This window comes from Ursus arctos, unplaced genomic scaffold, assembly GCF_023065955.2.
Source record: "Ursus arctos isolate Adak ecotype North America unplaced genomic scaffold, UrsArc2.0 scaffold_14, whole genome shotgun sequence".
Taxonomy (NCBI): domain Eukaryota; kingdom Metazoa; phylum Chordata; class Mammalia; order Carnivora; family Ursidae; genus Ursus; species Ursus arctos.
Window position 1 is genome coordinate 32,917,349 of NW_026622808.1, and position 25,809 is coordinate 32,943,157.

The following is a 25,809-nucleotide window of genomic DNA, read 5'->3' on the forward strand; positions in this document are numbered from 1 at the left end:
TGCTTTCCAGATTGTTCACATCCATCTTGTGTCCTCAGCTAGGCTCCAAGCTCCTCCAGGACAGGGTCATGGTTTCTTGTTATTGTCTATGCCTCCCTCTCCCTCCTGTTGCTCTTCATCTGTTTATTCATTCTGCAAGTTTTTAACTGAACATCTGTTGCATACCAGGCACTGTACTAAGGCCATCCTTTTTGTCCTGGTTTATGTTTTAAAAGATCAGGCTGGCTGCTGTGTGGAAATGGCCCAAATGGGGCAGCAGGGGAAGGAGAGTGACCAGTTGGAGGCTTTGGGGGTCACTGGTGGGGGGAGGGGCGTGGGGATGGGATGATGGACACGGATCAGAGTTACAGCGGGCGGGCCGTGGGAGGACACTTGTGCAGGAGGGTCCAGCGGGCAGTGGATTGTGGTTGGGGGGTGGGGAGTGTGTGACTGCCCCTGTTCTGCTCCAGGCACCTGGCAGCTCCCAGAGGTCAGGGCCATGCCATCGGTCCCTTCAGCTTTGTCCCCTGGCAGCCCAGAAACCCCTGCGCGGGCCTTGCTGCTCCTGCCTATGCTTGGAGCTGGCCCTGGCTGCTGTGGGGCCCGTGGGGACCCGAGCTACGGGCACCACCAGTCCTGACCACCCTGATGACCGTGATGCTTCCTCCTCAGGTGAAGGAGTGGCTCTGTCTGAACTGCCAGATGCAGAGGGCTCTGGGGATGGACATGACCACCGCGCCTCGCTCCAAGAGCCAGCAGCAGCTGCACTCCCCAGCCCTGTCTCCTGCCCAGTCCCCAGCCAAACAGCCCCTGGGGAAGCCAGAGCAGGAGAGATCGCAGGGCCCAGGGGGACCCCAGCCTGGCCCCCGCCAGGCTGAGACAGCCAGGGCCACCTCAGTGCCGGGGCCTGCCCAAGCAGCTGCCCCCCTGGAGGTGGGGAGGGCGTCTCCTCAGCTCCCTCCCCCTGTCAAGCCTTCCACAGCGGAGCCCAGGCCACCTGCAGGAGAGGCCCTGGCCAAAAGTGCCACCACAGTGCCCTCTGGGCCTGGTGCTGCCGAGCAGACCCAGGAGGGCCTCACTGGGAAGCTCTTTGGCCTTGGTGCATCCCTGCTGACCCAGGCAAGTACCCTCATGTCTGTGCAGCCTGAGGCTGAGCCCCAGGGCCAGGCTGCCCCCAGCAAAGGGACACCCAAGATCGTCTTCAGTGATGCCAGCAAGGAGGCTGGCCCGAGACCCCCAAGCTCAGGGCCTGGGCCTGGGCCAGCACCTGGAGCCAAAACCGAGCCTGGAGCTAGAACAGGTCCTGGATCGGGGCCTGGAGCCCTGGCAAGAACTGGGGGAACAACGAGTCCGAAGCATGGCAGAGCAGAACACCAGGCCGCGACCAAGGCTACTGCCAAGCCAAAGACCATGCCGAAGGAAAGGGCCACCTGCCCACTGTGCCAAGCCGAGCTCAACGTGGGCAGCAAGGGCCCCGCCAACTACAACACCTGTACCACTTGCAGGCTCCAGGTGTGCAACCTGTGTGGCTTCAACCCGACGCCCCACCTGGTAGAGGTAAGAGAGCTGGACCAAGCGGGTTTCCGTGGGCCTTGGTGGGGGGCCAAGACCGGGAGTAATGGGGGGCACAGGAGGCTGGGGAGCCAGGAAGGGCTGCAGAGAGCCGGGTTGTTAGCCGTTGCAGAGCTGCCCTGACACAGCGACAAGGGGGCTGTGCTCCCTTTTCTGTCCCTGCCCCAGGCTTGTGGTTCTGCTCAGAAAACTGGCCGGCACAGTGGATGGGGGAATGGTGCCCGCTGCCTCCGACTGGCTGACCGGTGTCCTGGGGCCAGTCCCAGAGGTCACCGGGCTTGGGAGGCCCTGAACTGGCCGCCCCGTTCCCAGATCTCATGGGCCTGGTCTGATGAAAGGCGCTAATCTCCCCTGCTCAGGTGGGAAGAACCTGAGGTCCCATCCTGCCCTCGGTCTGTGACCCACACAGGGGGTTGGAGGGTTGTTAGGCAGAGGGCTGTGCCCCATCGCCCAGGCTCCAGCCCAGCCAGGGAGGGTCCTCTCTCCATCTCCCTTCCTGAGGTCACGGATGTTGATGCTTACTTGTCAAAGCCATAGTCTTTGGGCCACATATTTTCCTTTGGCTGGGCCTCGTTCTCCCTGGGGCCGCTTGTGGGGATGCTCAGAGATGTTCTTCTTACCCATAGGGAAGTTGGAGGGAGTTCTGGGGTTGGGGCCTGTCTGTCTGCAGTCCTAGGTCCCAGGAAGGGTTCTGGGCACTGTGCAGAGCCAGATGGAAAAGAACAGGAGGCCTGGTGTTCTCGCAAAGCTTCGAGCCCAGCCTGGCAGTCTCAGGAAGTGCAGAGGTTCTGGGCAGAGCTGGGTGTGCTTGGACCTGGAGGCTCTTTCTGCTCCTCCCCTTACTCGCTCGGCCCGCGCAGGGCCGTCCATGTTAACCCTACCTTGCCTGCCTTGGGCATAGCTGATGTGTCCCATTCCACAGAGTGCCCTTAGGGGCAAGATGAGCCATCGGCTCATCTTGACAGGCGGATGTATCCCCAGCTGTGTCGCATCAGGAGACGGTCAAGCCACAGCCCTTCCGTCTGCACATGGGCAGCCACCTGAGCCCTTGGGGCTCCTAGGCTTAGCCATGCATGGTCAGCGGTGGGGCAGGGGAGCCTCTGGCACCTTGTTCTGACTTGCCTTGGGTCGGGCCTCCATTGGAGCAGCCCATGGTGGGTGGTAAGGAAGACTGCTTTGGCTGTCATAGGCCATGTGTTCCAACACGCAGAAAGAGGCAGCTCTAATGAAGCAAAGTGACCTCCTCAGATGAGGACCCCGGGGTCCTCTGGGCCCCATACTGCCACCTCTTGAGCCCTAGACCCAGTGGCTCACTGGAGGACAGCTGGCCTGACTGTCTGGGGTGGGGAGGGGCACCAAGGGGCCACCACAGAGCCAGAGGAGCTCCAGTCCAGAGACTGCCAGGCACACACTCACTGCCACTTGCGTGGGGCGCCCTGACGCTAAGGGACTGTGAGCCCTGTTGGACGGCTGCGCTGGCCCGGCCCGGGGGCCCCTTGTCCCGGAGAGACCTCCTGGCCCACATGTCCTCATTCGGCAGAACGTGCACAGAGGAGAGGGGAAAACTGTCTCTGCCCAGGAGTGTAAACGTTCCTGACAGCTCCTTTCAGCAGCCCCCGGGCCAGGCCAGAGGAAGTGCTGATTGGGCCCAAACACGTCTCAGCCACATGCTGACTCTGGAGGAACACCTGGATTCTGACCCAAGCCTCGCATTAGCTGCTTGGTGGTCACCTTCCTGGGCTCCGGAGCTCCGGCTTCACAGCCGACATCGCCCCCTGCCCCTCGTTCGTTTTTCAGAGGAAATTTCCGAGGGAAACAGGATCCAGTTCTACTGCTTCCTTCATTGTATGCTCTGGACTCCCTGTCTAGAAAGAAGGTACAAGGGTTTACGGCTCCGAGATGTTTAGGAAAACAGTCCCGCATGTCCTGCTGTCACCATGTCTTGCGTCACGGCCACCTCCTTGGCCGGAACCACCCTTGCCACCAGAGGATCTGATGGGTTCCGTGGGCCTGACAGCAGAACTGCTGGGTGTCCTGGTCCTAGCTTCGCGCCCCCCCGCCCCCCGCCCCGAGGCCTCTGCTTCTTTGACTCTTGCTCGTAACAGCAGTCAGAGGGTGGCCCAGCTTCTCCGACTCCTTTCTCCTCATGGCTCTGCTTGGTTTTCTTTTCTTTTCTTTTCTTTTCTTTTCTTTTCTTTTCTTTTCTTTTCTTTTTTTTCTTGTTTTGTTTTGTAGGCTTCATGCCCAGCATGGAGCCCAACTTGGGGCTGGAACTCACAACCCTGAGATCAAGACCTGAGCTGAGACCAAGAGTCGGATGCTTAACCGACTGAGCCACCCAGGCACCCCATGGCTCCGCTTGTTAATGCTGCTATCTCCAGAGGGGTCCTGGGGAAGGTGTGGGTGGGCAGCCACGATGCCTCCCTCCTGTGGTTCCCACCAGCACTGGTGCTTTTCTTCACTGTAACCAGACCATGGGCCGTCTTTGATCTCACCTCGGCAAATGGCCACTTGACATTCAAGCAATTGTGTGCTTCCCTGTGACCCACTTTGTGTGTTTTTGGTTAGAGGTTCCTGATTTCTCCGCAGGTATCCTCGACACATCGTGCCTTGGGAGTGAGGTGGCAGGGCCAGCGGGTAGGGGTAGGTCTGCCCTGGCTGTCTCTCTCACACCCAGCTAACCGAGGCCAGCCCACCAGGCTCGGGATGACTGTGCTGTCTCTGTGCCTAGTGTGAGGCAGAGGGACCCCTGTCTGCATGTAGGCTGGGGGCTTGAGGGAGGGGTGGGCCGGGGTAGCCCCACTGCCAGCTCCCCGCTGGCCTGGTTGACCTGCTGTGGCTCCAACCGAGACCAGAGCCAGCTGTCTGGGCTGTCGGGTTGGGAATTTTCCTCAACATCTCGGAGCTGTAAGCCCTTCTACCTTCTTTCTAGACAGGGAGTCCAGAGAACACAATGAAGGAAACAGTAGAACTGGATTCCTTTTCCCTCTGAAATTTCCTCGGGGGGGAAAAAATAACCATAGTGTTATTTAGTGAGTCATTTCATAATTAAGAGTTGTTGATTCCAAATTTTTTACCTATTTATCTTTCTGAAGGATAATAGTACCCTCTGGCTTAATTTTTAATTGGCTTTTAGTTAAAAATAGAGTTTGTGAAGAAATTAGTGGAATTGGAAATGTTATAGTAACACTGCCAGTTTCTGATCTTATTATAATTGCCCAAATACCAGCCATACCCTTGAGAAGTCAGGGCTCCCTTGGCCAAGGGCCTGGTGCCTGTGCTACGCGGGGCTGGCCTGGGCTTATCTGAGGCAGGGGGTGCGGCGGGTCCCAGGTGAGAGGCCAGCAGCTGCCTCCGGGGATTGTGATCTCAGGGAGCCCTGTCTCCTCCACGTGGAATGGAAGTTTCTGGGAGAACCAGCTGAGAGGCTGCACTTCAGCTACTTAGGCGAGGTTCAACACACAGCCAGGAGATTGGAACCAGTGTCCTAACAGAGAGTCTCCGTGCAGGGAAGAAAGACCCCCGCCCCCCACCGGCCCCCAACTAGCTGGGTGTGACTCAACCCCGTGGCCAGAGCAAGACCCTGGTCTCATGAGGGATGCCCCGGGGGTAATGGACACATTTGGTACCAGAGCATGAGGAGAGCATGGCCCCACCAGAAAGGCGCACGTTGGAGATATCAGGGAGGGTTCCTCTTCTTGGGGAAGAGGCCCAGAAAGGAGAAGCTTAAGCATGTCCAGGGGCAGGGAGGGGCAGGGTCGCAGCATGAGAACAGTAGCACCAGGGATGGTCATGCTCGTAGTCCGGTGGCTGAGTCTTGGGCTTGTCACGTCTGGGCATCCCTTCGCTGGATTTCTCGTCTGCTGCCCGTGGTCCAGCAGTGAGGCTGGGCATGGGGCTACGTGGGGCCCAGCAGCCAGCGATGGGGTGTTGGTCAGGCTGGTGTCGCTGTCATCAGACTGACACGGGCTAGCTCCACATACACAGAAATTGTGTTCTGCAGGGTCATTCAGACCACGGCAGGCAGTGCAAGGAGGGTACCCAACGTCCATTGCAGCCTCACTGGGCAACCTTGGCCCTTGAGGCACAGTAGCCAGTGGTTCTGGAAGGCAGCAGGGCTCGTCCACCTGTGGGGTACTCTACCAGCTCTCGGACAACTCGCTCCCCCTTCCTCACCTCGACCCCACCTCCCACCATAAGGTGGTGATTGCCCTGGGGCATTGCTACCTTCCTGCCCCCAGAAAGGAACCGGACAGAGGAAGACAAAGCAGAAGTGGCCATCAAGCCTCCCACTGTCCATTCCCAGGTCTCAGATCATCCCCTTCCCACTTGCCAAGGGGGACAGGAAAAGGGGAGGCAGGTAGCAGCTCCCTGAAGCCTGGGGCTGGCTGGGGCTAGAATGGAAGAGTATAAGAAAGGGTGTGCAAGTGAATGAATAAGTGAGAGAATTAACACTAAGGGGGCGTAAATGAATGAGTAAGGAAATAAACACTAAAGGGGACAGTGAATGAACAAATGAATGAGTGGAATAACGGAATGAATAAGCAGGGGTGGAGCGGGGTGGGCATGCTGTAGGGGGCAGAGATGAGGGCTGAGTGAATAAAGAAAGCGGGACCTCTATTCCAACCCCCAGGCATAGAGCCTCCCCCTGGCCTGCCTCCCACCCCATTCCCATTCCCATTCCCCAGAAGACTTAGGTCTGGGGCCAGGGCTCCTCAGGCTCCACCCCTCCAGGCCCCAGCGCTCTGTACTCTGCTCCCCCCAACCTCCAGAGAGCTGGGGAAGGGCCTCCAGCAGCCAGGTCAGGTGTTTATTTTTAGCCCTTACCTCACATGCCTCCCCCTGCCTGCCTTCCCTCCCTTCCTGGCTGACTGCTATAGCAGAGCCAGGAGCAACAGGGCCAACTGGGCAGCCCCTTCTGCAGCCTGGCGGCCTCCGTGAATAGCGTGGGAAGGAACAAAACCCTGGGGAGCGTGTGACCACAAGTGACATGCTCTGAGGGCTGGGCCTCTGGGCTTAGGGAAGCAGGCTGCTGCATGTGCTGGCCCTGAGCCCCTGGCATGAGGTCAGACCATCCTTCCAAGGTGCCCTTGCTTCACAGGGGACTGTTGCTTCTGGGGTGTGGTCTGCAGGCCAGTAGGGGTCAGAGGTTTGCAAAGCCACTGGGGTGAGCCAGGGCAGATGTCCTAACCTCGAAAGGCCTGTCCTGGAATGGCTGTGTGCCAGGACCGAAAGTGGAATCAGGACAACGTTGCCATAGGGCCAGCCCGCACCCCACCCCCCCGATCTGGGCCTAGATCCTAACCCCATCTTGCTGATCCTGGGGCTTTTCTCATTTCCAGAATTCCCTTGGCCTCTGCCTTCACCCCTCTCACCTCACCAGGGTCTCTTTGTCATCTCACGGTCCTCTGACCTGGGGGGATTTCCACTGTGTCCCCAGCTGACGTCAGAGGCACGTGGGCAGGATTTCAGACCCAGGCTCTGTGCTCTTCCGTGCCCCCTCTCTCTCAGGGCCTGGGCTCAGCCTGTCTAGCGTTCTTCCCAGGCGCCTCTAGGGGAGACCAAGCCAAGTGAGCCTAAGACCCAGCAAGTAGCCAGCACCCATTGCTTCTCAGGGGTTTGTGTCAGGGATACATAGAGGATCAGATAAGGTCCACAGGGGGTCAGTAGTGGTGCTAAGGCCAGGCCCTGCAGGGAACAGGGTGAGTACACATAGGACTTGTAAAGGGTCACCCTCCATAGCTGGGCCCCTGTGCTCAGGCCCTGTGCATGGGGTAGGGCCTCAGGGCAGAGTCAGAGCTCCAATCTCAGGGAGCGACCTCAAGGCCCAGAGTAACAAGCCCAAGGAGTGGGCCTATCCCTCAACACACACCAGGGGTCTGTCACTTGCTTGGCCTGGCATCTGCTGGGGCCCAGGCCAGAGATGTGATATGTAGCCCCATGGGCAGGAAACCAGGGAAGAATCATTGGCGTGGCTTCTGCAATGGTGGCCTGAGGATGCCAGGCTGTAGGCAGGCGCTCTGGGGGTACCATGCTTCCAAGGACCTGCCAGGCGGGCTAGGGTCTGACATGGGCTCAGGGCAGTGTGCGAGGTAAGGGTGCCGAGGCACTTTGGGCTGGTGAGGGCCAAGGGCCACCTCCCTGCCCCGTCTCCTGGCTCTGCGATCCTGTGGTTCTCCTAATGGCCCAGCCTAGTGGCCAAGCTGCTGGTGGAAGCCTAAGTGTCTGGGCACCTGGGACGAGCAGCAGCAAGAAGGTCAGAGTGTCGTCTCTGCCCCCTCGTCTGGGGTGAGAGCAGGCACGGGTGTGTGGTTTCCCACCTGACCCCCTGTGGGCCATGGTAGGGCCTCCAGGAGTCCTGACTCTGGAGGAAATTCCTGGGAGATGTGCCCCCATCAGCCTCTGACCTACTGCAGAAATTACCCCCTCGGGGCCTGGGATGCTCAGACCTCACCCCTGCGCAGACAGCTGGAGCTCGGGGAATCAGGCTTGGTTTCTGGTGTTCTCGGACCTTCACCACTGCTACCCATGTCACACTTGGATGAGCAGTCTGGGGCTGTGGACTCCAGGAACGCTTCCTGCCAGCAGCCCCGGTGTCTGTCTTCATCCTGGCTGTGTCTCCAGCCCCCAGCACTGCGCCTGACAGAGGAGGTGACCCTGAGAGTGGTGGACTGATGGCCAAGGGTCTGGTCCCCACCCAGCTCTGGAGGAAGCAGGGCCCCTGACCTCAGTGCGGACACGCACGGTCCCCACTAGAGGAATATCCCAGAGCCCTGGGGGCAGGAGGAGGCTTCTGCTTGAGGGCCTTTGCTGACCTTGGACAGGGAGACTTGGGCTGGGGGATGTGGGCCGCCCCATCCTCCCAGCAGGGCTTCTCCCAGACAGCCTCCCCTGGCCCCAGGAGTCTGCAGCCTCCCAGCACAGCCCTTACTTGGGAAGGGTGTGTGGGGAAGGCTGGTGTGTGAGGCCACGCCTGGCTTGCAGGGGCTCTGGACTGCTGGACTCTACACCAGCCCCCCCTCTGCCCCAGACTTGCATGCTAACTGTAGCCTCCCCTCCCCGGCGGGTCTCCTTTTCTGGCTAGGTGAAAAAGCTCGCTATGGGGTGAGGAAGGGACCCTTCTTCTTGGTTTATCATTTGAATTCTGAAGGATGGGGAGGTGTGTCATTTTGGGGCAACAAATCTATCCGTCTTTTTCTCCTCGTGCCTTCAGTGTCATGCTTTGGAAGACGTTTTCCTGCTTACAGTTACAGAAATAGTCATGGAAATATTCTTTGAGTACTCCAGTGTCTTTGTGATTTTCATCAACCCCCTCCTCTTCCATTTCCTTACAGAAAACCGAGTGGCTCTGTCTGAACTGCCAAACTAAGCGGCTGCTAGAGGGCAGCCTGGGGGAGCCAACCCCCCTGCCACTGCCTGCCTCTCAACAGCCCCCCGCAGGGGCCCCTCTCCGGGCGACAGGAGCAGCCCCTCCGAAGCAGAAAGGGCCACAGGGGCCGGGCCAGCCATCAGGCCCCCCGCCCGCCAAGGCCAGTCCCCTGCCCACCAAGGCCAGTCCCCTGCCCACCAAGGCCAGCCCCCAGTCCAAGCCCCTCAGGGCTTCTGAACCCAGCAAGACCCCGAGTGGTGCCCAGGAAAAGAAGCCAGGAATCCCAGCTAAAGCCGAGCCTGGGCCAAAACCACCTCCAGAGGCAACCCTACCTCCTGGGACTCCCAAAGGAAAGACAGGGGCCCGGAGGACTGAACCTGCCACCCCTGTCGTCAAGGCCGTTCCAGAAGCCCCCAAGGGTGGGGAGTCGGAGGTCAGTCCCACTCACTTCCCAGGGACCCTAGCTCTAAGGTGTGATGGTCTAGGGAAGAGCTTGGTTCTCTGGGACATAGGCCTGGGGCAGGCCCCTTGGGGCCGCGGAGGAGATAAGGGATGCCTGGATGAGGCCCTGGGGGGCCTGGAGCCTGTGAGTTCTAGGCTCGTCCTGTGTCTGGCACGTGGTTGGATGCTTTGGTGGGTTTTGCTACCATTAGATCTAATAAAGTTTCTCTTGGGGAACCTACGGCTCCTTGGAGTTTCTAAGGCCAGAGACATGGAGGAGGGTGGGCCATGATTTCTGGGAGGCGGAGGCCCCCTTCCTACGGGCCCTGGGTTGGACAGAGAGGGCTGGGCTTCCCCAGTGAGCTTTCTGCCACAAGCAGTCAAGTGTCTGCTTCTCCCCTGCCGCAGGAGCTGGCGGGCAAGCCGTACTCTCAGGACCTGTCTCGGAGTCCACAGAGCCTCAGTGACACGGGCTACTCCTCCGATGGCGTCTCCAGCTCCCAGAGTGAGATCACAGGCGTCGTACAGCAGGAGGTAGAGCAGCTGGACAGCGCGGGGGTGACAGGGCCTCGCCCGCCCAGCCCCTCCGAGCTCCACAAGGTGGGGAGCAGCATGCGGCCTTCACTGGAGGCCCAGGGCCCAGCCCCCAGGGGCGAGCAGAGCAAGCCACCCAGGAGCAGTGCTGTCGAACAGAAGCGGAGGCCCCACTCCTTGTCCATCATGCCCGAGGCCTATGACTCCGACGAGGAGCTGGAGGATATCCTGGAGGAAGGGGAAGACTCTCTGGAGTGGGGGCGCCAGAGGGAGCAGCAGGACACAGCTGAGTCCTCAGACGACTTTGGCAGCCAGCTGAGACACGACTACGTGGAGGACAGCAGTGAGGGTGGCTTGTCCCCTCTTCCACCCCAGCCCCCAGCCCGGGCAGCCGAACTGACCGATGAGGAGTTCATGCGACGGCAGATCCTGGAGATGAGTGCCGAGGAAGACAACCTGGAGGAGGAAGACGCCGTCCCCGTGGGGCCTGGCCTGGCCAAACATGGGGCCCAGAAGGGCGGCCCCAGGCCCCGGCCCGAGCCCAGCCAAGACCCAGCGGCTCCGCCCAAGAGACGTCTGCCGCACAACGCCACCACGGGCTATGAGGAGCTGCTGTCTGAGGGGGGCCCCGCCGATGCCAGCGACGGCACTGGGGCCCTGCAGGGGGGGCTCCGCCGCTTCAAGACCATTGAGCTCAATAGCACGGGCAGCTATGGCCACGAGCTGGACATGGGCCAAGGCCCCGACCCCAGCCTGGAGCGGGAGCCCGAGCTGGAGATGGAGAGCCTGACAGGCTCGCCTGAGGACCGCTCCCGCGGGGAGCACTCCTCCACGCTGCCGGCCTCCACGCCCAGCTACACTTCCGGCACCTCTCCCACCTCCCTGTCCTCCCTGGAGGAGGACAGTGACAGCAGCCCCAGCCGCCGGCAGCGGCTGGAAGAAGCAAAGCAGCAGCGCAAGGCCCGGCACCGCTCGCACGGGCCCCTGCTGCCCACCATCGAGGACTCCTCGGAGGAGGAGGAGCTGCGGGAGGAGGAGGAGCTGCTGCGGGAGCAGGAGAAGATGCGGGAGGTGGAGCAGCAGCGCATCCGCAGCACGGCCCGCAAGACTCGGCGAGACAAGGAAGAGCTGCGGGCGCAGCGGCGGCGCGAGCGCTCCAAGACTCCCCCGAGCAACCTGTCACCCATCGAGGACGCCTCCCCGACGGAGGAGCTGAGACAGGCGGCCGAGATGGAGGAGCTCCATCGCTCCTCCTGCTCCGAGTACTCGCCCTCCCCTTCCCTCGACTCGGAGGCCGAGGCCCTGGACGGTGGCCCCACCCGGCTGTACAAGTCGGGCAGTGAGTACAACCTGCCCACCTTCATGTCCCTCTACTCGCCCACGGAGACGCCCTCGGGCAGCTCTGCTGCTCCCAGCTCGGGCCGGCCCCTCAAGAGCGCGGAGGAGGCCTACGAGGAGATGATGCGCAAGGCCGAGCTGCTCCAGCGGCAACAGGGGCAGGGGGCAGTCGGCCCCTCTCAGCCCACTGGCCCCCGGAGCCAGGGCACCTTTGAGTACCAGGACACCCCCGACCAAGACTATGGCCGGGCCGCACAGCCCGCCGCCGAGGACACGCCGGCCAGCCTGGGGGCAGCCGTGTACGAGGAGATCCTTCAGACGTCACAGAGCATTGCCCGCATGCGGCAGGCCTCCTCCCGGGACCTGGCCTTTGCAGAGGACAAGAAGAAGGAGAAGCAGTTTCTGGATGCCGACAGTGCGTACATGGACCCGATGAAGCAAAATGGTGGCCCACTCACCCCTGGTACCAGTCCCACCCAGCTCGCTGCCCCTGTGTCCTTCTCCACCTCCACCCCCTCAGACAGTAGTGGTGGCCGAGTCATTCCTGATGTCCGTGTTACTCAGCATTTTGCAAAGGAGCCTCAGGACCCCCTCAAGCTTCACAGCTCCGCCGCCTCCCCCAGCTCTGCCTCCAAGGAGGTAGGCGTATCCTTCTCCCAGGGCCCTGGCACCCCAGCCACCCCAGCCGTGGCTCCTTGTCCAGCCGGCCTGTCACGAGGTTATATGACGCCGACCTCCCCAGGAGGCTCTGAGCGCAGCCCTTCGCCATCTTCGGTAGGCCACAGCTACGGACAGAGCCCGGCCACCGCAAACTATGGGTCCCAAACTGAGGAGCTACCCCAGGCCCCCAGCGGCCCCACTGCCAGTGGACGGGCTGCTAGAGACAAGCCCCTGAGTGTGAGTGATGGTGAGAGCGGCCCCCACAAGGCCTCCCGGGGGTATTCCTACTTCGCGGGCTCCAGCCCACCTCTGTCTCCATCTTCTCCTTCAGAGAGTCCCACATTCTCCCCTGGCAAGCTGGGCCTGAGGGCCACAGCCGAGTTCTCTACACAGACGCCAAGCCCGACCCCTGCCTTGGACATGCCTCGGAGCCCTGGTGCCCCGACCCCAGCACCCATGGTGGCTCAGGGCACACAAACGCCACACCGACCCAGCACCCCTCGCCTCGTATGGCAGCAGTCCTCTCAGGAGGCCTTTATGGTCATCACTCTGGCATCAGAGGCCTCCAGCCAGACCAGGATGGTACATGCCAGTGCCTCCACCTCCCCAGTGTGTTCGCCCACTGACACCCAGCCCACCACCCACAGCTACAGCCAGACAACACCTCCAAGTGCGTCCCAGCTGCCCCCAGAGCCACCTGGGCCACCTGGCTTCCCACGGGCACCCAGTGCTGGTGCGGACGGGCCCTTGGCAGTATATGGCTGGGGCGCCCTCCCTGCTGAGAACATCTCCCTGTGCCGGATCTCCTCTGTCCCTGGAACGTCTAGGGTGGAGCCAGGCCCCAGACCTCCGGGCAGTGCTGTGGTAGACCTTCGCACAGCTGTCAAGCCCACGCCCATCATCCTTACTGACCAGGGCATGGACCTAACTTCTCTTGCCGTGGAAGCAAGGAAGTATGGCCTTGCGCTGGATCCAATCCCAGGACGGCAGTCAACTGCTGTGCAGCCTTTGGTCATCAACCTCAATGCCCAGGAGCAGACCCATGCCTTCCTCAGCACCTCCACCACCGTGAGCATCACCATGGCCTCATCTGTGCTCATGGCTCAGCAAAAGCAGCCTGTTGTCTACGGAGACCCCTTCCAGAGCCGGCTTGACTTTGGCCAGGGCGCGGGGAGCCCCGTGTGCCTGGCCCAGGTCAAGCAGGTAGAGCAGGCTGTCCAGACAGCCCCGTACCGAGGTGGGCCCCGTGGAAGACCTAGAGAGGCCAAGTTTGCCAGGTATAACCTGCCCAACCAGGTAGCACCTCTGGCCAGAAGGGACGTTTTAATCACTCAGATGGGCACTGCCCAGAGTGTTGGCCTCAAATCAGGTCCAGTGCCAGAGCCTGGTGCTGAACCCCACCGGGCTGCCCCCGCAGAGCTGCGGTCACACGCTATGCCCGGTGCCAGGAAGCCGCACGCAGTGGTGGTACAGATGGGAGAGGGTGCCACGGGCACTGTGACCACACTGCTCCCGGAGGAGCCCTCAGGTGCCCTGGACCTCACCGGGATGAGGCCTGAGACCCAGATGGCGTGCTGCGACATGGTGTACAAGTTGCCCTTCGGCAGTAGCTGCACGGGCACCTTCCACCCCACCCCCAGCGCACCTGAGAAGAATGTGGCAGACATCGCCCCACCCGGCCAGGGCGGGGGCCCCTTCTACAGTCCCCGGGACTCTGAGCCTCCCGAGCCCCCCGCCTACCGGGCACAAGGGGTGGCAGGGCCTGGGCCCCATGAGGAGCAGAGGCCCTACCCACAGGGCCTCCATGGCAGGCTGTACTCCTCCATGTCTGACACCAATTTGGCTGAGGCTGGCCTCAATTACCATGCACACAGGACTGGGCAGCTCTTCCAGGGCCCCGGCCGAGACTCCGCTGTGGATCTCAGCTCGCTGAAGCACTCCTACAGCCTGGGCTTCGTGGATGGACGCTACCTGGGGCAGGGCTTGCAGTATGGCTCCTACACAGACCTGCGTCATCCCACAGACGTTTTGACTCACCCGCTTCCCATGCGGCGCTACAGTTCAGTGTCAAACATCTACTCCGACCACAGGTACGGCCCGCGGGGAGATGCCGCTGGCTTCCAGGAGGCCAGCCTGGCCCAGTACAGTGCCACCACCGCCCGTGAGATCAGCCGCATGTGTGCTGCCCTCAACTCCATGGACCAGTATGGAGGGCGGCATGGCGGCGGCGGCGGTGGCCCCGACCTCATGCAGTATCAGCCTCAGCCCGGGCCTGGGCTCAGCACCCCACAGGGTCTGGCTCCCCTCAGACCCGGCCTCCTTGGGAACCCCACCTTCCCAGAGGGCCACCCAAGTCCTGGGAACCTGGCCCAGTACCGGCCCACAGTAGGCCAGGGAACGGCAGTCAGACAGCTGCTGCCTTCCACAGCCACCGTGCGTGCAGCCGACGGCATGATCTACTCAACCATCAACACTCCGATTGCTGCAACACTGCCCATAACCACCCAGCCCGCTTCAGTACTGCGGCCCATGGTGCGCCGCGGCATGTACAGGCCTTACGTGTCTGGCGGAGTCACAGCCGTGCCGCTCACCAGCCTGACACGCATGCCCGTGATTGCCCCCCGGATACCTCTTGGGCCCACAGGGCTGTACCGATATCCTGCACCGAGCAGATTCCCCACTGCTTCCAGTGTTCCCCCTGCGGAGGGTCCTGTCTACCTGGGGAAACCCGCTGCGGCCAAGGCCGCCGGGGTTGGGGGCCCACCAAGGCCAGAGCTGCCTGCAGGGGGGGCTCGGGAAGAGCCTCTTTCCACAGCCACCCCTGCGGCCGCCAAGGAGGCCCTAGCAGCCCCAGCCCCAGCCCCGCTGGCTGGCCAGAAGCCCCCCGTAGACGCTGCTCCCGGGGGCGGCAGCGGGGCCCTCAGCCGGCCAGGCCTGGAGAAGGAGGACGCCGTGCAGGAGGAGCGGCAGCGCAAGCAGCAGGAGCAGCTGCTCCAGCTGGAGCGGGAGCGCGTGGAGCTAGAGAAGCTGCGGCAGCTGCGGCTGCAGGAGGAGCTGGAGCGGGAGCGCGTGGAGCTGCAGCGGCACCGCGAGGAGGAGCAGCTGCTGGTGCAGCGGGAGCTGCAGGAGCTGCAGACCATCAAGCACCATGTGCTGCAGCAGCAACAGGAGGAGCGGCAGGCTCAGTTCGCCCTGCAGCGCGAGCAGCTCGCACAGCAGCGTCTGCAGCTGGAGCAGATCCAGCAGCTGCAGCAGCAGCTGCAGCAGCAGTTGGAGGAGCAGAAGCAGCGGCAGAAGGCCCCCTTCCCCGCGGCCTGCGAGGCACCTGGCCGGGGGCCTCCCCCAGCTGCCCCGGAGCTGGCTCAGAATGGCCAGTACTGGCCACCTCTGAGCCACACAGCCTTCATCGCTGTGGCAGGACCAGAGGGGCCTGGGCAGCCTCGGGAGCCCGGGCTGCATCGGGGCCTCCCCAGCTCTGCGTCAGACATGTCGCTGCAGACGGAGGAGCCGTGGGAGGCGGGCCGCGGTGGCATCAAGAAGCGGCACTCTATGCCTCGCCTGCGGGATGCCTGCGAGCCAGAGTCGGGCCCCGAGCCCTGCGGGGTCAGGAGAATCGCAGACAGCAGCGTGCAGACGGACGACGAGGAGGGGGAGGGCCGCTACCTCCTGACCCGGCGGCGCCGGGTGCGGCGGAGTGCGGACTGCAGCGTGCAGACTGATGACGAGGACAATGCTGAGTGGGAGCAGCCCGTGCGCCGCCGCCGGTCCCGTCTTTCCCGCCACTCGGACTCCGGCTCCGACAGCAAGCATGATGCTGCTGCCTCATCGTCCCCTGCGGCGGCTGCCGCGAGGGCCATGAGCAGCGTGGGCATCCAAACCATCAGTGACTGCTCCGTGCAGACGGAGCCCGACCAGCTGCCCAGGGTCTCTCCGGCCATCCACATCACCGCTGCGACCGACCCCAAGGTGGAGATCGTCAGGTACATCTCGGCCCCCGAGAAGACGGGGCGCGGGGAGAGCCTGGCCTGCCAGACGGAGCCCGAGGGGCAGGCCCAGGGTATGGCCGGGCCGCAGCTTGTAGGGCCGACTGCCATCAGCCCCTACCTGCCCGGCATCCAGATCGTCACCCCAGGGCCCCTGGGCAGATTCGAGAAAAAGAAGCCGGATCCCCTGGAGATTGGATACCAGGCCCAGCTACCCCCGGAGTCCCTGTCACAGCTCGTGAGCCGCCAGCCTCCCAAGTCCCCCCAGGTCCTCTACTCACCGGTCTCACCCCTGTCCCCACACCGGCTCCTGGACACCTCCTTTGCTTCCAGTGAGAGGCTGAACAAGGCTCACGTGAGTCCCCAGAAGCACTTCACGGCTGACAGCGCTCTCCGCCAGCAGACGCTGCCTCGCCCCATGAAGACCCTACAGCGGTCCTTGTCCGACCCTAAGCCCCTCAGCCCCACCGCCGAGGAGTCTGCCAAAGAGAGGTTCTCCCTCTACCAGCACCAGGGGGGACTGGGTAGCCAGGTATGGGCACACGGGCTGGTCCAGGGTGGGACAGGGGTCTCTGTCTAGCCTGGGGGCGCCACAGGGAGGGGTAGCCCCTGGGGGGGGGGACGGTGGAGTCACCTCCGGCTCCAGAGGCCCAGAGGAAGGAGTTGAGGATGAGGACTGGAACTTCCTCAGTGCACACCCGGTGGAGCCGGCAGCCTGGCAAGGACATCTGGGCAAATGCACACTCGCACGCTGGCCCCCACAGCCACCCACCCAGATGCCACTGGAAACCTCAGCCTTCCCTCAGCACTGCCTCTTCACGGCCCATGCCTGGTCCAGCCCCTACCACCTCCTGGGCCAGACAGGGCCCCTCCCATTCCAAACCTCTACTGTGGATGTTGCCTTAGAAAATCAGCAACATGGACCCAGCTGGGCCGCTCCCTACTCCCCAGCCCCGGCCTGGCTGCCATGGCCCCAACAGGAAGCCCAAGCCTCTGGGCCTAGCATTCGAGGTCCATCCCAATAGGCTGCAGGGTGCTCTTGGTCTTATCTTGTCCCCTGCCCCTCTCTGGCCTTCAATAAATCTGCTTACACTCCTGTCTGCTCCCCTAGGCAGGGAACCCTGCAGCATAAACTTACCCTTGCCTGTGGCTTTAGTTGCCAAAGGGTGCCCTGGGACTGAGTGAGGTGGCCTGCTGTGGGCTGCTGCGCAGGGGGAGATGGGAGTTGCAAGGGCCTAATGCCAAGGATTTTGAGTGCCAGACTGAGGAGTGTGGGCTTTTCTTACAGGCCCTTGGAGCCTCTGGAGGTTTTAGGCAGTTGAGACAGGGCAAGATGGGGTTTTTTGTTTGTTTGTTTTTTAAGCTTTTATCTATTTATTTGAGAGAGAGAAAGTATGAGCGGGGATAGGGGCAAAGGGAGAGGGAGAAGCAGACTCCCCACTGAGCAGGGAGCCTGACATAGGGCTTGATCCTAGGACCCTGGGATCATGACTTAACCGAGTGAGCCACCCAGGCATCCCACGAAAGTTATTGTTAAAGGCCCACCCATTGTTCTAAGGTTCTGAGGCACACTATCATTTCCTTTACGATGACATGTGGTGAGAGTGGGTGGGAGGTTTTTATGTAGTTTCTTGGCAAGGTAAAAAGTAAGAAGCCCAATGTCAGACCCTAGTGTATTTTGGGGACTTGGGTGGTCCATAAAAACCCAAAGGCCTGGAGCACCCTGGGAAGACCAGGAGCTAGAGACGAAGGCCCTGGTGTAAACCTCCCAGCAGTGTGGACCTTCGGGCAACGTGGCACATGAGGGCGGGTGAGGAGAGCTGCATGGAGGGCAGAGTTAGGGAGCCTGGACCAGGAAGCCATGCAGCCGGAGATCGGGCCGGAGGGGCCTTGGAGGGGAGCTGGCAGTCCCAGAGAGCGGTGGGCTCGCAGCGATGTGGAAAGAAGTGGGGGCCAGGCTGAGAGCAGAGTCCAGAGGGTTTGGCAGAGGGTGGCGCAGGGCCGCTGGGTGGACAGGTGGCTGAGTTGCAGGTCACTTAGAAGAGGAGTAGGGCAGGAGGCAGGAAAAGACCCAGAGCCTGCAGTAACTGACATTCAGTCAGCATGTGCCCTTTCCCATGATCCTCCAGGGAGCCTGCTGGGCACCCAGGAACCATTCTATTTCTGTCCATGGCCCTCTACTGTCCTTGGTCCCCACTGGCTGCTAGACCTAACCTCAGAGCCAGAGTGTACCCTCCTCACCTCAGGACACTCAGTGGGAGACAGAGGGTGGCCAGCCCACAGGACACAGGCAGGGATTCTCGGAGCCCCCATGTACTAGGGGTTCTCAGAGGCAGGCCAGTCCTGGAGACCAGCACAGAGGGGTATCTGCTGCTCCCCTCCCCTGCTGCTGCCCAGAGTGCTGGGAGGGTAAAGGGCTGTGAAACGATCGCTGGCCAGTGGTGATCTCCACCAGTGCGGGAACAGGGCGGGCCTCAGGGCTGCCCAGTGAATCAGAGCACCCACTGTATGGAGGCCAGCCTCTGCCCCAACCCAAGCCAGGGCTCTTCCACCTTTTGCCCCACCAAGTCACCCACACCTTGGGTCTCAGTGCTGCCCGCCCTTCCCTCTGTCTCAGGTGTCGGCGCTGCCACCCAACGGCCTGGTCCGCAAGGTGAAGCGGACACTGCCCAGCCCCCCTCCAGAGGAGGCTCACCTGCCCCTGGCTGGCCAGCCCCCCCCACAGCTGTATGCGGCCAGCCTGCTGCAGCATGGACTGGCGGGGCCCACCGCTGTCCCTGCCACCAAGGCCAGCCTGCTCCGGGAGCTGGACCGCGACCTGCGGCTGGTGGAGCATGAGTCCACCAAGCTGCGCAAGAAGCAAGCAGAGCTGGACGAGGAGGAGAAGGAGATCGACGCCAAGCTCAAGTACCTGGAGCTGGGCATCACGCAGCGGAAAGAGTCTCTGGCCAAAGACCGGGTTGGCCGTGACTACCCGCCCCTCCGTGGGCTTGGTGAGCATCGTGACTACTTGTCGGACAGCGAGCTCAACCAGCTGCGGCTCCAGGGCTGCCCCACTCCTGCCGGCCAGTACGCAGACTTCCCTGTCACTGCCGCTGCTCCTGCCACCCCCTCCGGCCCCACTGCCTTCCAACAGCCCCGGTTCCCACCTCCAGCCCCGCAGTACTCTGCAGGCAGTGGTGGGCCAACTCAGAATGGATTCCCGGCCCACCAAGCACCCACCTACCCTGGCCCCAGCACATACCCAGCACCCGCCTTTCCTCCTGGCACCAGTTACCCAGCTGAGCCTGGCCTGCCAGGCCAACAGGCTTTCCGTCCCACGGGCCATTATGCAGCCCAAACACCCATGCCAACCACACAGAGCACTCTCTTCCCAGTCCCGGCCGACAGCCGTGCCCCCCACCAGAAGCCACGCCAGACGTCACTAGCCGACTTGGAACAGAAGGTGCCCACTAACTATGAGGTGATTGCCAGCCCTGTCGTGGCCATGTCTTCAGCCCCATCTGAAACCAGCTACAGCGGCCCAGCAGTGAGCAGCAGCTATGAGCAAGGCAAAGCTGTGGAGCTGCCCCGGGCCAGTGACCGGAGCAGCGTGAGCCTGAGCTCCACCTCCACCTACCCCTCTGACTCCCACTACACCAGCCTGGAGCAGAATGTCCCTCGCAACTATGTGATGATTGATGACATCAGTGAGCTGACCAAGGACAGCACCTCCACTGCCCCTGAGAGCCAGCGACTGGAGCCCCTGGGGCCGAGCAGCAGTGGGCGTCCTGGGAAAGAGCCCGGAGAACCAGGCATCCTGGAGGGGCCTGTACTGCCCTGCTGCTACACCAGAGGGGAGGAAGAATCCGAGGAGGACTCTTACGACCCCCGTGGGAAGAGTGGCCACCACCGGAGTGTGGAGAGCAATGGCCGACCCACCAGTGGCCACTACTACAGTGACAGTGACTACAGACATGGGGCTCGAGCGGAGAAGTATGGTCCAGGCCCCATGGGGCCCAAGCATCCCTCCAAGAGCCTGGCACCAGCTGCCATCTCCTCAAAGCGCAGCAAGCACCGGAAGCAAGGCATGGAACAAAAGATCTCCAAGTTCTCACCTATCGAAGAGGCCAAGGACGTGGAGTCGGATCTGGCCTCCTACCCCTCCCCGGCCGTCAGCAGCAGCCTGGCCTCTCGGGGCAGGAAGTTCCAGGACGAAATCACGTACGGGCTCAAGAAGAACGTGTATGAACAGCAAAGGTACTATGGGGTGTCCGGCCGGGACCCCGTGGACGAGGATGACCGCATGTACGGAGGGAGCGGCCGGTCCCGGGTGGCGTCAGTGTACGGTGGGGAGAAGCTGTCCGGCCATGACTTCAGTGGTCGGGGCAAGGGATATGAGCGGGAACGAGAAGCCGTGGAGCGACTTCAAAAAGCGGGCCCCAAGCCCTCGTCCCTGAGCATGGCGCACGGCCGGGCCCGGCCCCCCATGCGGAGCCAGACCTCCGAAGAGGAGAGCCCTGTCAGCCCCTTGGGGCGGCCCCGCCCTGCCGGCGGCACCCTTCCTCCTGGGGACACCTGCCCACAGTTCTGCTCCAGCCACTCCATGCCTGACGTCCAGGAGCATGTCAAGGACGGGCCTCGGGCCCACACATATAAGCGTGAGGAGGGCTACATCCTGGATGACTCCCACTGCGTAGTTTCCGACAGCGAAGGTAATGGCAGCCAGGGGTGATTTCTGCAGCTGCTCAGCACCCTGGGGGGCCTGCCCGCCCATGGGGCCCTGGGCCCTGAGATGTCCCAGAGGGGCCCGACTTGGCGCCTCAGCCAGTGGGCCCTGCTGCAGGCAGCTCCACCTGCGCCCTGGCCCTGGTTGTGGGGGGGCGGGCTGGGGGCCTAGTGTGAATGCTTATGGCTGTGGCGCCCACTCTCTGGTCTCCTTGCATGGCTTCAGCTGGGCCTCCCCCTGCGGCCAGCCCGGGGGTTGATGGTGTTCTGTTTTTGGTCTCTGAAGCGTATCACCTGGGCCAGGAGGAGACAGACTGGTTTGATAAGCCCCGGGATGCCCGCTCTGACCGGTTCAGGCACCACGGGGGCCATGCAGTCTCCTCCTCCTCCCAGAAGCGAGGCCCTGCCAGGCACAGCTACCACGACTACGATGAGCCCCCCGAGGAGGGCCTGTGGCCACATGATGAAGGCGGCCCGAGCCGCCACACCTCAGCCAAGGAACACCGGCACCACAGTGACCACGGGCGGCACTCAGGCCGCCACGCTGGCGAGGAGCCGGGCCGGCGTGCTGCCAAACCACACACTCGGGACCTGGGTCGCCACGAGGCCCGGCCTCACCCTCAGCCCAGCCCTGCCCCGGCCATGCAGAAGAAGGGTCAGCCTGGGTACCCCAGCTCCGCTGAGTACTCACAACCGTCCCGAGCTCCGTCAGCGTACCATCATGCCTCTGACAGCAAAAAGGGCTCCCGGCAGGCCCACGCGGGGCCCACGACACCGCAGCCAAAGCCAGAACCCCAGCCACAGCCGCAAGGTCGGCAGGCAGCTCCTGGGCCACAGCAGTCACAGCCACCGCCATCGAGGCAGACCCCCTCAGCGACAGCATCGCGCCAGCCACAGACACAGCAGCAGCAGCAACAGCCAGGTCTCGGGATGCAGCCCCCTCAGGCGGCCCCGGCACAGGCTCGGCTGCAGCAGCAGGGCCAGCCAGCCGCCCGGGGCCCAGCCCCCGCTGCCGGCCAGCCAGCAGGGAAGGCCCAGCCAGGCCCCACGACAGCCACAGGCCCCCAGCCAGCAGGACCGGTAAGTAGGGCCCCAGCACGCGGATCCTACCCAGGGCCAGTGCTGCGCTGCAGCTCGGACACGCCCTCGGTTTCCGGCTGCGCGTGGCAGAGTGTCGGACAGCATCTCAGCTGTGGGTTCTGTGTTGCAGCCCCGGGCAGAGCAGGCAAATGGCTCTAAAGGGACAGCCAAGGCACCCCAACAGGGAAGGCCTCCTCAGGCCCAACCACCACCAGGACCTGGACCTGCAGGTGAGCCTATATTTGGGTGCCCTCAGCTATGGCCCAGAATTCCCAGTCTGCCCTCTCCCTACACCCACCGGTGCCCTGAGCTTCCCTGCACCGCATACCCACACTGCACCCTGAGAAGGTGCCCAGGGGTCTGCAGACCTTCCCAACAGAAAACAAGCCTGGGGTTAGAATGAGCTAGTGGTTGGGCGCCTGGGTGGCTCAGTGGGTTGGGCAGCCCAGTCCTGGTTTCAGCTCAGGTCATGATCTCATGGCTCGTGGGATGTGGGATTGAGCCCTGCATCAGGTTCCACACTCAGGAGTCTGCTTGAGGATTCTCTCCCTCTGCCCCTCCCGCAGCCTGTATGTGTGTGTGTGTGTGTGTGTGTGTGTGTGTGTGTACACACGCGCGTGCTCTCTCTCTCACTCTTTCTTTCTCCCTCTCTCTGAAATAAATAAATAAATCTTAAAAAAAAAAGAATGAGCTAGTGGGGTCACCAGCACTGGGGTCCTCAGGCCCAGGCAGCTCTGGGCAGGGAACCTGGAAGGGACTGGCGAGTGCAGGGCCAGGACAGGAGCTGCTTACCGTCTCTTTCCTTCCCCTTCTCTCCTCCCTTCTGTCTTCCCATCCTCCTTTTCTCCTTACTTACTTGCCTAAACTTCCCTTCTTCTGCTTCCTTCCACCTCTCTAACTTCCTGTTCTTACTTCTCTCTCTTCATTACTCTCTCCTTCATCCTTACCCTCCCACCTCACAGCTGCCCTATGTTCAGACCCCTCAGGGCTGTTCTCCCACTCAGAGCCTGAAGGGCCAAGCCTGCCTCCTGACGGTGGTTTCTTTCCCCGCAGGCATGAAGGCCGGAGCCAGGCCTGGAGGGACCCCGGGGGCTCCTGCCGGCCAGCCAGGCGCCGATGGTGAGAGTGTGCTCTCCAAAATCCTCCCTGGTGGGGCAGCAGAGCAGGCCGGCAAGCTGACGGAAGGTAGGCACTGCCTGCAGCCGGGTCTGTGGTGGGCCGCAGCTCCAGGGCCCTACTGTGGCCGAGGGTGGGTCTGGGAAATGACTCCAGGCTCGGCCAGTCAGCCACAGGCCAGCCTCAAGTCTACCTACTGCTGCCCAGTGGCTCTCGGGGTGGGGGTGGGGGGGCGGTGTCCCTGCCCCTTGGGCTTTCTTCACTGTGCCAAATGGCCCCAGTAGGAGGGGGTCCAGTCCAATTTCCTGACGCCTCTCTCCTTTTTCTATGTCACAGCTGTCTCTGCTTTTGGCAAAAAGTTCTCCTCATTCTGGTGACCATGCCCTGCAGGGTAAGTATGAGTTGCCTAGACCCAGCCTCCCTTCATGTGGTGGTCCCGAGGGATCCTCTAGGAGGAGTCTGGTCTTCAGCAGTGGGTGATGTGGCCAGAGCTGCAGTATCCTCTCCTGTGAGTGGGGGAGGAGGAGGAAGAGGAGGAGGAGGAGGGCCCCAATGCACAGATGCCCTAACATGGGGCCAACTCAGTAGAGGTCCCAGCAAAGGGAAGCTAGGGCCAACATCCCCTTGTCCATTTCCACCACCCCCTACCACCCCCACCCCAGGGCTCTCACAGCCTTGAGTTGGCTTTAGTTTGTAGGTAGGGCCCCCTGGGATGCGGCTCCTCCCCAACCCTCCTCTGTAAATACTCCACAGGCTCTTGAAGAGATGAAGGGAGATGATATCATTGCTGTGGAAAAATCTCTGGAGTCAGAGGCCTGGGCACAGCTCTGGACTCTGCGTATAACAGTGAGTGTCAGGTCCAGGGTAGGGTGGGGCAGAGGAAGGGGTGAAGGTCCAAGGCTTGGCTGACCAGTGCCACATAGCTCTTGCAAGCGTAAACTGGGCGGACGCTGGTGGGCTTCCTTCAGCTGTGTGGGGTCTGCAGCTGCCTGGCAGGCAGAGACCCTGAGCTGGCTGAGAAGACTCAGGTAGCAACCTTGAGGAAGGCCAGCTGTGCCCCTCAGCTTGGGGGCTGCATGCTGAGCACTGATTCCAAAGCCCCTTCCCTGAGGCGGGTCCTGGTGACTTTGCTCCAGACAGTCGGGTAAGGCCAGAGTCCCCAGCCCTGCAGAGCTTAGCAGCCACGGGCATGAACTTCAAACACTGTTGGCTTCACAGTCTGCGCTCCTGACCGGCAAGATGGAAGAGCAGAATGAGGAGTGAGGCAGACGGGACTAGAACAGAGAGGAGAGGGAGGTCACTGGACAGGCGGTCTCAGCCCCCAACCAGGTCAGCCCAGGGAGAGAGTGGAAGGGCCTCCGCCTGGGAGCCCAGCTCTGTCTGGGCTGCAGTGACCAACACAGGGTGAGAAGCCTCCTCCTGGAGCCCTGTCTGGCCTCAGCCCAGCCTCTGTGGTAGAAGACGAGGCAGTGCGTCGTCCTGGATGGCAGGGACAGTAGCCTGGCTAGTGGCGCTGCTCTGTGCACAGCCAGGGACCATCTTTACCCTTCCGTAACCCTGGGGCCGTCTCCCTTCCCTTCCTTTGCCGCCTCTCAGCTTCAGAGGACAGAGGTTCGGGTGCTTCTCGTGGTGAGCAGGCGTGTGCGTGGCAGGGCCAGAGAGTCAGCAAGCAAATCCCAAGGGAGCCCGGACCAGGACTGCTTATAGGAAGGAGTGGGGTGTAGTTTCCAAAGGGCTGCCTGTCTCTAGGGGAACAATGGGGGCACCAGAAAGGTCCAGTCTTCCATCCGGTTATCCATTTATTCCACAAATGTTTGTCAGGCCCTAGGTGGGTGCCAGGCCCTGTTCCAGGTGCTACGGTTACAGCAGGGAACAAAAGCAAGTCCCTGCCCTCCGAAGCTGACAGTCCATTTAAGGGGGACAGAGAATAAATAAGCTAAAAACATAAAGAGATTAAAAAGGTGATTTCTGAAGGTGGGAAGTGTTATGAAGCCAGTGAGGCAGGGTTATGAGTCACTGGGGCTGCTCTGAAGAAAGTGGTCAGTGTGAGGTAAGCCAGAGGCCGCAGAACGTTGGGATGGGACAGGCGGGCTTCAGGAGCGGACAAAAGGCCAGCACAGCCAGCGCCACAGCAGAGGGAAAAGGTGGTCAGGGGTGAAGTCCGCGGGGTGGGAGCCAGCTCGGGTGGGCTTTGTAGGCCAAAGTAAGGAGCCCGGAATTTATTCTAATTTCAGTAGCCACTGCGCGGCACCCCCAGCGTTCTTCCGGCCTTCAGCCCAGACAGCAGGCTCCCCACCGCTTTCCCGCCCAGCCAGATGTTTCCTCGGAGTTGCCCCGGAACAGATGTGAAATCAGAAATTGTGCTGAAGGGAAGGAGGGGCAGCCCATCGGCCAGGTCCCTGGCGGAACCCACCCTGGGCTTAGGGCTTAGGGCTAGGGCTCCGTCACTGAGGAGCGAAAGGAACCACGCGGCCTGCCACACAACCTCGGTGGCCGCCGAGACCACTACCTTTGTAGTTTAAGGGGTCTCCCTCGAGTTCTGGCGTTTGGCCAACCATTGGGCCAAGCGATCAGCGCTTCTGTGAGGGACCATCTCCTGGTGTCTTCTATGGCCATTTCAGAAGCGGGCTGGGAGAGGCTGGCCCTTCTAAACGAAATCCCATCTTCCTCACTCTGAAGCACATTCTGTTCTATTCAAGAAATGTCCCTTCCTGGCCAACTGGATTCTTCTTGCTTCCCGTCCTTCTCTTTGTTAGCTCAAAATTGCTCAAGCATCCATCTCCCCAAGGCTCCGTGGACGGGGTCCCCCTGGGGGAGGGGGAGTCGGGCCAGCAGGCGCATGGCTGGCCACCGACCAAGAGGAGGGTAGGGCTGGGAAACAGCCGTCCACCGTTCTTGACGACACCCTTCTTTCTTTCCTTCTTTCCCTCCCCCTCCCTCCTTCTCTCCTCCAAGCATCTGCGATCTGGCAAACCCTTGGCCCAAAGACTCACAGCAGGTGGGACGTGGCAGGCAGGCCTCAGTTGAGGA

The 25,809-nt window shown here is 61.9% G+C and overlaps 1 protein-coding gene across 1 annotated transcript in view; it reads left to right on the top strand.

Moving 5' to 3' along the window:
* The window catches only part of BSN (bassoon presynaptic cytomatrix protein), an 85,980-nt gene extending 62,824 nt beyond the window's left edge, over positions 1–23,156 (top strand). The window contains exons 3-10 of the mRNA XM_044384854.2: positions 652–1,536; positions 8,886–9,353; positions 9,770–16,408; positions 18,494–20,570; positions 20,870–21,663; positions 21,794–21,893; positions 22,717–22,848; positions 23,116–23,156. Coding sequence (XP_044240789.2) covers positions 652–1,536; positions 8,886–9,353; positions 9,770–16,408; positions 18,494–20,570; positions 20,870–21,663; positions 21,794–21,893; positions 22,717–22,848; positions 23,116–23,156 — 11,136 coding nt within the window. The remainder of the gene's footprint in view (positions 1–651; positions 1,537–8,885; positions 9,354–9,769; positions 16,409–18,493; positions 20,571–20,869; positions 21,664–21,793; positions 21,894–22,716; positions 22,849–23,115) is intronic.
* Positions 23,157–25,809: the final 2,653 nt, after the last annotated feature.